The following is a 15158-nucleotide window of genomic DNA, read 5'->3' as shown; positions in this document are numbered from 1 at the left end:
ATGTCATATGATAAATAGGAAGACCCAATAAAAAAAACTCACCGAAGTTTATGACCCTAAGAATGTTGCTCTTTATTTATATTTTGCCTCCAACATTTGTTGCATCCTCTACACTTTCATGAAGACTGCAGTAATGTGATCAGAGAGTTCTGTAATATTGACAAGAGGCACTGTGAAAGTCATGAATATAAAAAGACTGCTTTGGGACAAAGTTAAAGAGAAATTGATGGCTTTAATAATGTCAGAGACAAAAGGTATTGGACAAGCTCAGTAGCATTTAAAATATTTATTAAACCGAGTCTGTAATTTTTCATAGGAAAGTTGCTTTAATGACAAAGGAAGTCATAATACAAACAGAACAATCCAGCTGCCGCTGTGAGTCAGCACTACTTCAAAGACATTTATATTCTTACCCTCAAGCTTTCTTAGAACCTTTTCTAACAGTTGCAGCTGTGTGAATAATTTGTGGAAGAGCCATGATAGAATTCTTCAAAAGAATACAAGATAATAGCATCAAGAAAAAGGAAAAAATAGTCAGTGCTTAGTTGTTTACTTACCACTGACCTGACGATTCACCTTAAATTCATTTTTGCTTTCAGTTAGAATGAAGTCACTGTATTGGGTCAGTGATCTCTGCCTCTTGACTAAATTCAGGCTTCTAAAGCAGCCAGGTTATGCTGTCTCCATACTCTGCGGCAATAATGCAGAAACTTCTAAAGAAAGATCAGTGTATGAAAGTATGAAGAATGAGAAAAAAGTAAGACTTAGCCTTACAGAGATTTTTTTTTCACATTAGAATCTTTCTAATATTGGATTAGAAGCATCATTACATTAAATGAATTCTATTAGATCCTTCCTATTGTAGAGAGAAGTACTGGTCTAGTCTAATGCAGTTAAGTTGCTATGGGCCTTTGAGAAATATATCTATCTACCCTTCCTTTTTTTTTCCTACTATCATCATAAAACACATCATGGTTTTCGGATGATAAATGTTTAGAAGGATTCCATATAAACACCAAAGTTTCCAGAAAGAAAAACCTGTGTAAATGTAAATATACTTTATTTTATTTAGTTTCCTCCATTTTTCATTTCTATTTTTTTAAGTATCAGAACTTCACCTTCATTTCTAAATTTGTGTAACATTAAAATGTACCAGTCTTACATATTCTTAGAGCAATTGGTCATGTGTATATAGTATCTGATTATTTACATTTGATACTTTATGAACCATCAGATGAACTAAATAAAATTTTATTAGTTTGATTTATTTAAATGGTGATGTCATTTTTAAACTGAGCAATAGTTCAGTTTCCTTGAAAAGTTACATATATTTGAGATGCATTATTAATACTGCTCTGAAATACTATAAATGCACTAATTTATTTGACCTTTACTTTTAAAATAAAATTTTTTCCAGGATCTCTAATATGCCTTATATGTTATAGCTAACAATCTAATTCATAATTTAATGTGGATGCCAAGTAGTCAAATTCCAGTAGATACTTTTATAAAGACATATTATTAAGACCATATGAGACAATTTAAGCTAAGAATGTATTCTTTTTTCGATGCTGCACTTGGCTAATTTCAACTTGAACCTATCACTCATTGGATGTGTAATATAGAAAAGAGAGCAAGTGAGTGATGGAGAAAGTTGCCAGCACAATGTACTGTGCTCAGGAGTTGCTCAGTGAATAGCTATATATTATTATCTTAAAACTCAAAAATAAACAAATCAAATTTTATACTTTACCTAATTTTTAAATAAAATATATATATTTACATCCATTTGTATCTCCTTCTATTTTAGGTAATAGAAGTTTATTTGATTATATTTTTGTAGAATAAATTGTAAAATGTAATGTCAACTTTTTATGATGTTTCTGTATTTATACATAATATTATATTATTTGATGTTTATATTATATGATTGTATTGGATATTATTATATAAAGTAACCCAATTAGTTTAAACTATTTAAGTTGAAGGCATTTCCTGAGCTATATTAGCAAGACATCAAATATCATATGGAATTATTTAGTGTATACAAGCTTATCTTTAAATATCACCTTTTTCATAAAATATTAGGAGCCTATTTAAAGCTTTTCATGGTAGTCCATGCAAATTGGATCCTAAATCCAATGTGACAATACTTTGGTAGTCTTTATCAGTTTCTTTTTTTCATGTGTTGCCAATAGAAAGAAAAAGACAAGTTTATAGACTGCACTTCCTAACTAAAAATGACTGTAACAAATGGTTTGAAATGTTCTCTGGAGGATTATTGACTTTTTAATTCAGGCTGCCATCAATCCTCATTTATATTTCATAATATGTATCCTGGGAAAAGTAAGCTACTTTTAAATGTGTAGCTTGTCACTGAGGTTAAATAGTTGTTATGACAATCACTTATCCTTCAATTCTATGTGAGTTAAGAGACACTTTTCAGAAAATCACTAATAAACTAAGTGAGACACATGCCAATTACATGAAAGTATTATTTTTTCATGTATATAAACTATATGAGAATTAACATTTCATGTGACCAAAATTATTATTCACTAGTTTTCTTTCTGTCCCTTCATAAGTACATCAATAAAGTAGAAGTAGCTTGGAATGCAGGAGGAAATTGAACATCTCATCTAAAAAGGTTTCCTTTGGGGAGTATCAGTGACAATATAAATGGCCCATATAATATGTATATTTTCCAGTATGAATAATGTGTCATCTATTGCTCTTATTGAGGTGATTGATGTGCTTCCTTCCAAACTAATTCTCAGATTTAGGCTCTCTCAATTTTTTGCTACTCCAAAGACTGTTGCAAGAATTGATCCTTCCAAATCCTGTGGCAAGATAAACTTTGTCTTATTAAATATTTATTGAGAGTTGTTATTAATATCTATTCTGATTCCCTGTATGTCTTTTTTAAAAAGCTCATCTCCTAACTCTAGTTGTTAAGAGATTAGAGATTAGTCAGATTAGTCTAAATATTTTAAAGAGTGTTTTTACTCCACCCCTTACAGTGATGTGGGTTTGCCGTAAGTACATTAACATATCTCTTTAAAAAGCTATTTGTTTTAACCTTCAATAAAATAAAATGCTGCAATAACTACTCTGTTCTAGATACATCAGGAGAGCCTAAACATCTGCTTTATGTCACCAGGAAAGCAGGAGATATACTAGGAGAATCATTTTTGAAAGTGTATTTAGTATTTCAAAAAAATTCATTTAAGTAGTCCTCAAGGAAAAGGATAAAATCAGAACTTGGTTTTACTCCTTGTCACTGTGCAAGCTTGTGTATGTTGTAATACTTTTGAATGAGGAATGGCAGGAAGGGTGCAGCAGATTTCTTTTTGTACTTAGAGCTTTGAAAGTCTATTATTTTTCTGCTTCTAAAAATATTAAAGGCGATGTACAGGATACAGTCTCAACTATGGACACTAAGGGTTACTGGGCCTTTCTGAAGACACCCTCCCCTGCCTCATTTTGCTCTGTGTAGTTAATATGAAGCTAGTTTAATATTCCCAGAGTATAGCTGGGAAAGGGAAGTAAAAGGCCAGTAGGGTGGTTGGCTGTAGTCCTGATGTGGTGGCTTTAACTAGTCTTGGTTTGCATTACTTTTATAGTTTTAGTAAATCTGGAGGATTGACACTTATTCAATAGTCAATGAAATTTATATATACAATGGATCCTCCAGACACTAAAAAATAAGAGTGGTGAAATTAACTTTGCACGTATTTTAATCACCAAATAGAGTCTCAGATTGGTTTTGGACCTTAAAGTTTTTTATTGGCATTCTGATGGCTGAAAGAAAAGGATATCAGGTAGTTCAAAATACATGCATTAACCAGAGAGCAAATGGTCCAGGTGAACAAAACTTTTATTTCCTGTTCTTGTCTTTTGATATCTCCTGCAGAAACTTCTTTGACAGAGAACTGGAGTCCTCTTGTTTATTTACCAAGTCATATTCTTATTAAGGACAACGTATGTTACATATACTCTCATGGCCATTTTAAGTAGCAAATGCTAAATTGTAAATGTGAGATAAGAATTAGTGTGATAAGCCTGTAACATACATCCTGTGGAACTCTTCCACATGGTCTTCACTACACCAGTCACTCAGCTACATCAGGGAATTTAATGATTACATAAGGCAAAACCTCTTCTCTCAAAGAGCCTATTATAAATCACATATATCATATTATATATTGCTGTATGATATACATTGTTTTACAATATATATTGCTTTGCAATATACAACTCTTTATTTTTATAATTCTTTTGATTTTAAGGTTCTTACATATAAGAAAACAAAGACTCAAAAATGTTTGAAAACGAACTCAAGATCACAGCACTATTAAGTAGCAAAATGAAGACCCAAAATCATCATTTGTCTCAGTCAGAATGTCTAAATGACAACAAATAAACATATTTTCATTTTCAGGGAATTTTCCAAATCTGAGGTCTAGAATTCACTTGAGAAACACTTTCATAAAAACAATATGATTCTCAATAGTAAGTATGGAAATGTACCACTCTCTACAATTAAGAAAATTCAGCTGTCCAGAGCTATTTGCTTTCAGTGTGAGTAGATTTAATATTTATATTAAAGATAGCATGTTAATTTTTCTTGGAAAGGACAGTATGCTTTTTGATATTGGAATTAAAATGTCTATATCATTTGTTCTAATATAGTCAAATTCTCATCTAACCTCAAAAATTTACATAGCATGATCACTTGAAAATTATACAATTAATAGTCCATCATTGCGTAATTCCTGAATCATTTCCCACAAAGCTTAGTACATTATAATGGCAATTATAATGTTCTTGGAATGCCTGGAACTTGTAGATAATTGATACATGTATATTTACTGAATGAATGCAGGATTTCTCTCACAGCATTTTCGGTGGTAAACTGGATAATTGTCCATACAATTGCATGTGACATATATCTAACTACCTATGACATAACTCAAGTTCAAGAAGTATACACTCATTGGAAAAATACAAAAAAATTCAGCATTGTGCATATGCTGAAACACTTCAAAATTCAGGTCATTTTCCTTTAAAGAACTTTGTGTTGATAACTCCCATTTTTCTGTAGCTACCACACCTCTTTCAACTCTATTACAGGACATAAAGTGTTCTGTTACAATTATTGTTTCCTGGTTTTCATTATTGAAAAGCACATACTTTGAGAGTACAAGACATGTTGCCCATCTGTGTCAACCTAACAGTTTACAGTTTATCACAGATATTAAGTAATCAATATATGACTAATTAAATGAACAAAAGTGAGCATTTTGGTAAGTGGTACCATATTTAGATTGTTTCTACAAAGATGGGTTTTACCAATTTTGTGGAATGGGCATGCAAATGAAAAAAGATTTGATGGCTAAAATTAATATAATTGTAACTAGAGGCAATAATAACTAAATGTACCATGAACATGGTTTATTACTCCATTGATTTTAGTCTTATTTCATTTTTATCAATAACATTTTAAATAATGTTTCAGAATGTTTCACGAAGGGTTTGAGCATATGTTAAATATATTTATAGATAAATATATTTGTTGCTTTATTAATCTTAAAATATTTGAAATATTTTGTTACTGGTATTTACAAATATGCAAACTTGTATCATGCAAACATACCAAATTCACTTATTATCACAATTCATCTAAAGAATGTTTTGTATTTTAATTTACTCTATGTTATCTACAAGTGCTTAAGATAACCCTTATCATACTAAAGAAAATATTTTCTTTTTTTGTTTTCTAAAGGTAAATGACTTTTCTGCAGTTTTGGAAAATATCATACAATTTTACTTCTTTAAACTGTTAATATGATGAATTACATTCAGTGATTTTTTTGAATGTCTATAATTAACTCAATATATTATGGTATATTACCATTTTAGTATTCTGATAAATTTTGTTTGATAATATTTTATATGGGAATTTTTCATCTATTTTCATGAGTGACACTGACCACTAATTATTCTTTCTTCTAATGCCTTGTTACATTTTGGTATTAAGTTTATGCTGACTTCATAAAAAGAAGCTAGGGATTTTATTAGTTATCTATGCTGCATAATAAATTATCTAAAATATTAGTGGCCTAAAACAAGAAACATTTATGCTCTTTGAGATAATAGGAAAATCGAGATATGCAATAATAAACAGAGAAATGAAATAATCAAATAATTTGAGAACAGCTTAGCTAGGTGATCCTGGCACAATCTCTTTTCTGAGATTTTCTCTTTTCTGAGATTTCAATCAACATATTGGTCGGAGCTGTAGTCATCTGAAAGCTTGATTGGGGCTGGCATAGCTATTGCCAAGATTACCCACTCACATGGCTATTGGTAGGAGGCCTTAGTTTTTTGCTGGCTGTTGTCATGGGGCATCTGCCCCCTTGGCATATAGGCATCCCCATAAGACTGATTGAGTATCGTATGACATGGCAGCTGAATTCTGCAAGAGCAAGAGAACAATGAAAATATTGCAATACCTTTTATGACCAAATGCTGGATATTATGCACCATTACTTTGCCACAGCTCTGTTCATTAACAGCACATCATTAAATCCAGCCCACAGGTCCCATGTGTAAAGTGAGAATAATTAGTCTCTACCTTTTGAAGACAGGAGTGTCAACATTGATAGAGATATTTTAACACTACCAAAGAGATGCCTCCAGCCCCATTTTATTTTCTAGAAAAGCTTGTATAAAATTGGTGTTATTTTTACTTTATTTTGGAAAAGTTCTAAAGTTTTCTTTGATTTAAAATTTTTAAATAAATTAAATGTATTTAAATGTTATAAGACTTTATAGATTTTGTACTACTTTTTGTGTAGGTTCTGCTAGATGCTTGCGTTTCCAGAAATCTGTTCATTTTATTTAAAGTTACGTGTTGGCATAAGCTGTCTATAATTTGTCCTCTTTAGTTTTTACCATTTCTGTAAGAATTTAGCTCTCATTCTGACTTTCTTGGTATGCCATTTTGTTTCTTGGGGTTGCTTTTTATGATTTGTCTTTTTTTCTTTGGTATTCTATAGTTTTACTGTAGTGTCTATGTATCACCTTTTTTAAGAAAGTTCATCATATTGGAATCACTGATTTGATGTCTTACACAGAACTGAGAATATCACAATGGTTACCTCTTCAAATATTGCTCTCTTACTTCAGTTTTATATATATACATATATATAGTATATGTATATTTATAGTATTCTTAATCTATTCTATATTCACTTACTCTCTCATCTGTATTTTCTATATTTTATACCTCTGTGCTTTATTGTGGTTATGATTTTTTTCTGACAACTTTCTATTATCTCCTTTCTTCTTCAGCTGTATCTAATCTGGAGTTACATACAAAGATTGAGTTTATAATTTCAATTTTTGTCATTTAAAAATATTATAGCATTTCTAGTTGATTTATTTTAATTACAACATTATGTTTTATAGCTTCCTAAATTTTTATGTTTAGCTATCAACTCTTTAAACACAGGAAGCATAGACGAGTAATAACTCCAGTTACCAGAATTTTGTGGCTTTTTAAAACTTGACTGTTGTTTTTATTTTCATTGGTTAAGTTTGTATTTTCTTGAGGAAAACCTTGAGATATTTTGTTGCATTCAGCAAATTTGATTTCATAAACCATTTTCAAAATTATTTTAATTATAAAGATAATAGGTTCTTTAAGAGAGGTATTCCATCTATGACTGTCAGGCACTGGGGGGTACCAGAGATTCTGCAATAAATCTTTGGACATTTTGTGGCCACTTAAATGCAATACAACTAGTAACCCAGTACAGAGAAAGAGTTACTGTGCCAGAATCTCCAGCCACAATTATTGTGGGACCACAATATTAAGCCCATTTACTTTAGTTGAGGCTGCCTACCAGAATCAGCTGATTCCCTGATATTGGCATGTATTTGTAAACCAAAAATAAGTACATAATCCTGGCTTCCCAGAAGTTTTGGAGTCTGGTAAGGTAGAAGAGATAAATTACTATATTTGATTCAATGTAGCAACAGCGCTAGATCTTAAAGAAATACACACTGAATTAATTAATGGCTAAAAGAAAAAAATACAAAACCTCTCAAGTTGTCTTATTATTTTTTAAATTACGTGTGCACACACATGCATATGTGTATATACATGGGAGAGAGAGACAGAAAATACCTTTGATTAGTAATCAACTCTGACTTCAGAATCTTCACCTGGTTTGAGAACTATTCTTGAGGGAGAAACAGCTGTAGCTCACTTCCATGAGCCTTAAAGTTTCTTCTGTACTGATTCTGCCATTCCTCATTATATCCCTAAGTTACTTATGATTTCTGAAAATGCTTTCTGTAAATTTTCCAGGATTTTAAGTTCTAGTCAGGAAGATAATCAGAATCAATCTATCATTTTTTCAACATTACTAGAAACAGAAAGTTATCAATTAATCCACATCTCACTTTTAATTATTGAGTCTTTCTATAATTATGCCCAATGTTGTATTTAAGACATCTTATTTTAATATCAATGATTATATATATATAAAATTGAAAAAATTCTGAGATTGTATTCATCACTAGTTAATTCAGTGAGTGACTTTTATAAAGAAAATTATTTTACCTAATCAAAGTGCAATTATCAAATCAGGAAATGTAACATTAGTAGTATCTCAATATCTAATACAGGGACCATATTTAAATTTTGTCAATTCTGTTAGTAATATACTTTATAACTTATTTTTCTGAGTCCAGGACCCAATCTTGATTTGCATGTTTTATTTATTTCTTATAACTCATCTTTTTTAGTCTAGAGTGCTTCATTAGCCTCCTTTGCCTTTCCTTTCTTTTTTATTCAGGTAAAATCCACATGCCATTTAACTGTGTCAAAATGTACCACACAGCAGCTCATAACAGATTTACAATGTTGTGTAACCATCACCACTATCTAAGCCTAGAACATTTTTGTCACCCTCAAATAAACCTCATATCCATTAAGCAGTCATTTCTCATTCCTCCCTTTCCTCAGTCCCTAGCAACAACCAGTCTGCTTTCTGTCACCATGGATTTGCCCATTGTGAACGTTTTATAAATGGATTAATATAATGTGTAAACATTTGTGTCAGATTCCTCTAACTTACCATAATACCTCCAATATTCATGTTGTAGAATGCATTAGTATTTTCCCCCACATATTGCATGGCTGCATCATTTTATATTCCCACCAGCAATGCGCAAGAGTTACAGTTTCTCCATGTACTCAATCAACAACATGTGATTTTTTGATTTTTGTTTATCTGTTTAAATAGCCATTCTAGAGGGTGTGAAGTGGTATCATGTAGTGGTTTTGATTTGCATTTCCCTCTTTTTGATTTTTTTTAATTTTTTAATCTTTTCATGTGCTTCATTAGCCATTTATACATCTTCAGTAGATAAATGACTATTCAGTTTTTTTGTCCAAAATTTTAATTGCATTGTTGGCTTTTTAGCTGCTGATTTGTAACAGTTCTTTATATATTCTGGATACTATCAGAATTTTCAAATATCTTTTCCTATTTTGTGAGTTGTATTTAGACTTTTTTTATAGTGTCATTTGATGCACTACAAAATCTAACGTATGTATTTTGTTTTTGTTGTTGCTTGTGCTTTGGGGTCATATCTAGAAGAAACCATTGTCCATTTCTAGATCAGAAACATTTACTCAATGTTTTCTTCTGATAGTTTATTGTTTCAACTCCTACATTTAAGTCTTTGATTTATTTTGAATTCAATTTTGTTTATGGTATGAGGTAGGAGTTCAGGCTTATTTTCTTGCATGTGGTTTTCCAATTGTTGCAGAATGATTGAAAAAAAAATAACCATAAATGTAGGTTTATTTCTGCACTCTCAAGTCTGTTCCATCTTTGTGTCCATTGCTTTGATTACTGTAGCTTCATCGTATGTTTTGAAATAAGCAGGTATGAGCCCTCCAGCTTTGTACTTTTTCAAGATTTTTTTTTCACCACTTGGGGGTCTCCTGTAATTTCACATTTATCTGAGGATAAGTTTTTTAATTTCTCAAAAATTGCAGTTAGAACTTTGATAAGGATTACACTGTATCTTTGTTTTTCTTTTACTTGTCTTTGTCAACTTGGGAGTATGATCACCTTACCAATAGCCTTTACCAGTTTGTACCATGTTACCAATCAATTCTTTCAATCCAGGAATACAAGGTGTCTTCAGATTTATTTAGGTCTTCTTTAAATTCTTTCAACAAAATTTCATAGTATTTAGTATGAAAGTTTTGCATCTCTTTGGTGAACTTTATTTCTAAATATTTTATTTTTTGATACTATTGTAAATAGAATTATTAATTTTCTAACAGGCTATAATAAAAAGATTTTATTTTCCTTCCATTATATACTCATTCATTTATTTATGTAACTGAATTCATAGTTTTATTTAAATCCTTATATTCTCTTGTAATTACTAATTATTTCAGTGCTCAAATTGTCCCATATTTAGCAAATCAGAGTCTCTTTTAGCTGGTTTCTGTATGTTTTTGGTATGCCTCATCATTCTTTGAGGACTTCTTTAATTTCTGAAACCAGATATTCCAGGCTCATCTTATGTTTTCCCTAGCAAAATCCCAGAATAGTTTTTATACAGGTAACACTGGTACATTTCAGTGGATAATGCTATTTGGAAACTACAATCTGTAGAAATGTATAGCATCATTAAAATCTATAATTTATTATTTATCTTATTGCAATTTTTGTTTCGTTAGGAAAATTAAATAGAAAATGTGAATCACTAATTCACTTTCTCTTTCATTTTTTCCTTTAGTTCCTCCAGTCATCCGGGTGTATCCAGAGAGTCAGGCTAGAGAGCCTGGGGTAACTGCCAGTCTTAGGTGCCATGCAGAGGGCATACCACAGCCTCAGCTTGGCTGGTTGAAGAATGGAATTGATATTACACCAAAGCTGTCCAAACAACTCACGCTTCAAGGTGCTTTTTACTTGCATTTTTTTATCTTAAATGACCATGTTGAAAATTTATACTAAAATTTATAATGTTATTTGGAAAATAAAAGAAAAATGAATGTTAGTGGCAACAGAATGTCATGAATATGAAAAAAAGCTTATATCTAAGGAATTATATGGGAAAGATTCTTTTAACATTTTAATGTTTTTAATAATAGTCTTGTCATAATGATTAATTATGTCATTATTTTGGTGATAAGTAAAATATTAAATTATGTATCTTTAAAATACTTGTCCTGTGAATTATAGCAGTTATGCTGAGCAGAATAATTAGATTCTTTTATATAAATTCATTTCTGAAGTTACTTTTTAAATGTTTAAATAATACCTTGAATATGTATTATGGAGGATTTCAATACAGAATTTTTAGTGGATTTTTTAGCATATTTTGTAAATGAAGGGAGAAAAATATCAAAAAGTTACTAAATGTTTTCCATTTACATTTTTTAAAGTTTGCATTACATTCTAATATATAAAATATTGTACATATTCTAATATTCTAATACGTAGACATGAATAAATTACTATATATTAGATAATAATAATCCCAAATATGTGGAAAATAAACAAAACCAGGCAAGATTTGTAAGGTCAAATAATTTAAATAGTCCAAAAGCAGTTGCATATAATATATTAATTATGCTAGCATTAAAAATAAACCACAAACCTTTTTTTCATTGTTAGGGGTAACACACAACACTCATTTTACGGGAGTATCTTCTTCATGGGCATTATAGTTCTTATTTTATGACTTTAATTTTTTTTTTTTTTTCTCGCTCTGTTGCCCAGGCTGGTGTGCAGTGGTGCAACCTTGGCTCACTGCAAGCTCCATCTCCTGGGTTCACGCCATTCTCCTGCCTCAGCCTCTCCGAGTAGCTGGGACTACAGGCGCCCGCCACCACGCCCAGCTAATTTTTTGTATTTTTAGTAGAGATGGGGTTTCACCGTGGTCTCGATCTCCTGACCTCGTGATCCACCCGCCTCGGCCTCCCAAAGTGCTGGGATTACAAGCGTGAGCCACCGCGCCTGGCCATTTAATTTTCTTTATACTATTAAACATGAACATATGTTGTCACTTTATTACATAGAGTTCTATTATTATTCCACTTTAACAGTGGATATATATATAATCACTGTACATTTTTAAATAAAACTTTTTAAAACTTCTACTTATTCTTACAAGTCAATAGAGACATGTCTGTGAACGTGTCCTTAAACTTTAAAAACTTTAATCCTAGAAATCACTAATGTGCATACATAGGTCAGACACATTTGCACACATATCTAGTGATTACCTCAAGGGGTCTATAATCTGAGAGGAGAAGACTTATTAACAGAAATGAAATGAATAAAAGTCTAAATAGGTTCTGACTTTGTCTCTTGCCCATTTAATAGCAATAAACCATATTATAAAAGTATATCGAAATTTTGCTTTCAGGAATATACACGACAACAAATTTTTGAAGTTGTTACACTCCAGATTCAACATTTAAAAAGAGGAGGTGCTTGCAAAGAAATTACTGTAAATTTTTACAACAGGGAAAAATAGTTGAAGTTTTAAGAGAATATGACAAAAAATAAAAGGAGAGAAGAGATAATTCTACACACATAGGGGTATAAAACTCCATGTGGCTTAATAACTATTTAATTATCTCCTTATTCATGAGGTGCTTGTTTAGTGTTTGTGTGTGAAGTCCAAGTCCAGACAGTAATTTAATATCTATGGCAATGGCTGGGATAATATGTGAATTAGAGAGAGTAAAATCCCAAGAAAGCACAAATATTTTATTAACAGGCAAGTGAAGAAAATAATAGAAAGAGACTAAAATTCATCAAGAGACAGGAGACTAGGTGATAGTATGGAAGAAGAGAAAGTTAAAAATAAAGAGTTCAACAATGGCAAATGCATAGAAAGTTCAATAAAAGGCATTGATAAGTGTTTACTTCAGGTGATGAGCATGTTCTTGCGACATTTAGAAAAACAGTATCAGTAACAATCAGTTTTCAGGGTGTTTAGAAACGAAAAGGAGACAAGAAATACAAAAATCTCTTTTGACCAGATTCTGAAAGGAAAAAAAAAATAGAAGGTAGTAGCTCCTGGTGGGGAGGCTTAGAACTGATGGAGATATTTCTTGGATAATTCATCAATCTGAGAAAGTATCAGCAGGGAGAAATGAGAAGGATGAAGGCTGCAGGAAGAGTCATAGAAATCAATAAGAAATAAGGGGAGATTTGCCTTTGAACGAAACAGAAAATTTCCTGTGAGAAGTAAATCGAGGTGAAACTAGGAACAGAAAGTTTTGAGGTTGCTTTCTGATCACTTCTATTTACCGCAGGATTGAAAGAGCAAGATCACTTGCTGAGAGTGAAGTTAGTATTATGATGGGAAACATCAAACAAAGTATATAAAGATTTGAGGTAAAAGTAGAGGCGGATATGAAAGGCATCTAACTGGAAAGGTCAAGTGAAATGAATAGCAAGTAGTTCTGAATGTCCTAGGAATTGAAAACTGTGAATCTGAAAATTATAAACTCACTTATGCAATAGTCTCATAACTTACTCAAAGAACTAGGTGCAGGGACACCAGATACAGAGATGGGTTAGCTTATTCTAGTTCTAGAGGTTAGGAAGGCAGATGTGTCAGGATGCTAAATAGATAAAGGCATTGGTAGTTCTGGCAATAGAGTGGTAACGTCTAAGAATGCTAGATTACATAGGAAGAGAAGGAAAGACAATGGATCATATAGGTTAGGAGAACATGTAAAAATATTGGGAGACAGCATTTAAAGAAGGAAGAAATTTATTTGGTATTTCAAAACAAAACCCAGAGAATTTAGGCTGTTACGTGTGTGGATCCTGAAAAAAAAAAAAAAAGGTATGATTTTGGAGGAGGCCATATCTTATATAAAACAAGGTGAAGCAAATGTAAATACATTGTTTACTACCTATATTTAGAGCAGGTTCCTATAAACTAAGACCCACAGACCATATCTAGATAGCTGTCTGTTTTTTTAAATAAAGGTGGGGTTTTTTGTTTTTGTTTTTGCTTTTTTTTTTTCGTTGTTGTTGGTTTGTGCTTAGAATAGAGTTGCACTCATTTTTCAAAACATATTGCCTGGCTGCTTTAATGCTGCTATGGCAGAGGTGAGTAGTTGCCACAGAAATTGTGTGGCCCACAAAACCTAAATTATTTACACCTGGCCTGTTGCAACAAAATAAAAACCTGTCAACCCCTTTTTTGGAATAGTGATTCTCAATGCATGATGCAGGGAATGAGGGTGTGTAGTAAGCATTTGCAAATAAAGAAACAAGTTCAAGTTATTCAAATGATTATGTCTCTCAAACATCCACATCCACTGCCTCTCCATATCTCACATCCCTTGAGAGCTACTGGCTCCTAGCGATGGCAATCAAGCTGTTTTCTTATTGGCTTTCTACCCTTGTTTTCCCAAACCACACTGATTACGTTGCCTTCTACCTGTCACAGATAGTCATGTCCCATTCTACTGCATGTGTGGTTCTTATAACTGAACAACATGGAACACACAGACACAAATATGTACACAAACACACACACAGCACACACACAGGCATGCACACACACAAACACACAGAAAGAAAACAAAAGGAAAACAAAGAAAAAGAAAAGAAAGAGAAACTTAAACAAATGACTGTAACAAACACTCAACTGCCGGGTGCGGTGGCTCACACCTGTAATGCCAGCCCTTTGGTAGGCCGAGGCAGGCAGATAACCTGAGGTCAGGAGTTCAAGACCAGCCTGGCAAGCATGGTGAAACCCCATCTCTACTAAAGATACAAAAAATTAGCCAGGGGTGGCAGCGTGGGCCTGTAGTCCCAGCTACTCGGGAAGCTGAGGCAGGAGAATTGCTTGAACCTGAGAGGTAGAGGTTGCAGTGAGCTGAGATCGTGCCACTGTACTCCAGCATGGGTGACAGAGTGAGACTCTATCTCACAATAATAATAATAATGTTTGATGAATGGCAATAGTATACCTGCATGATTTAGCTCAATTAATTACTCTATGGAAACGTCTTTCATATATATTTTCCTGCAAACTAATCATATTGCTATTATTAGATTTCTGAAAAAAGCTTAGGGGAATGTAGG

General features: G+C 32.1%; 1 protein-coding gene across 6 annotated transcripts in view; it reads left to right on the top strand.

The window, feature by feature from the left end:
- The window catches only part of FSTL5 (follistatin like 5), a 781414-nt gene that overhangs the window by 613984 nt on the left and 152272 nt on the right, over positions 1-15158 (top strand). For all 6 annotated transcript variants that reach the window (XM_003257915.4, XM_012507957.2, XM_030816289.1 and 3 more), the window contains one exon: positions 10834-10995. In XM_003257915.4, the coding sequence (XP_003257963.1) occupies positions 10834-10995 (162 nt within the window). The remainder of the gene's footprint in view (positions 1-10833; positions 10996-15158) is intronic.

Source organism: Nomascus leucogenys, chromosome 7b, assembly GCF_006542625.1.
Source record: "Nomascus leucogenys isolate Asia chromosome 7b, Asia_NLE_v1, whole genome shotgun sequence".
Lineage (NCBI taxonomy): Eukaryota > Metazoa > Chordata > Mammalia > Primates > Hylobatidae > Nomascus > Nomascus leucogenys.
The sequence above is the reverse complement of the archived record's forward strand: the minus strand, read 5'-3'. Positions and strand labels throughout refer to the sequence as shown.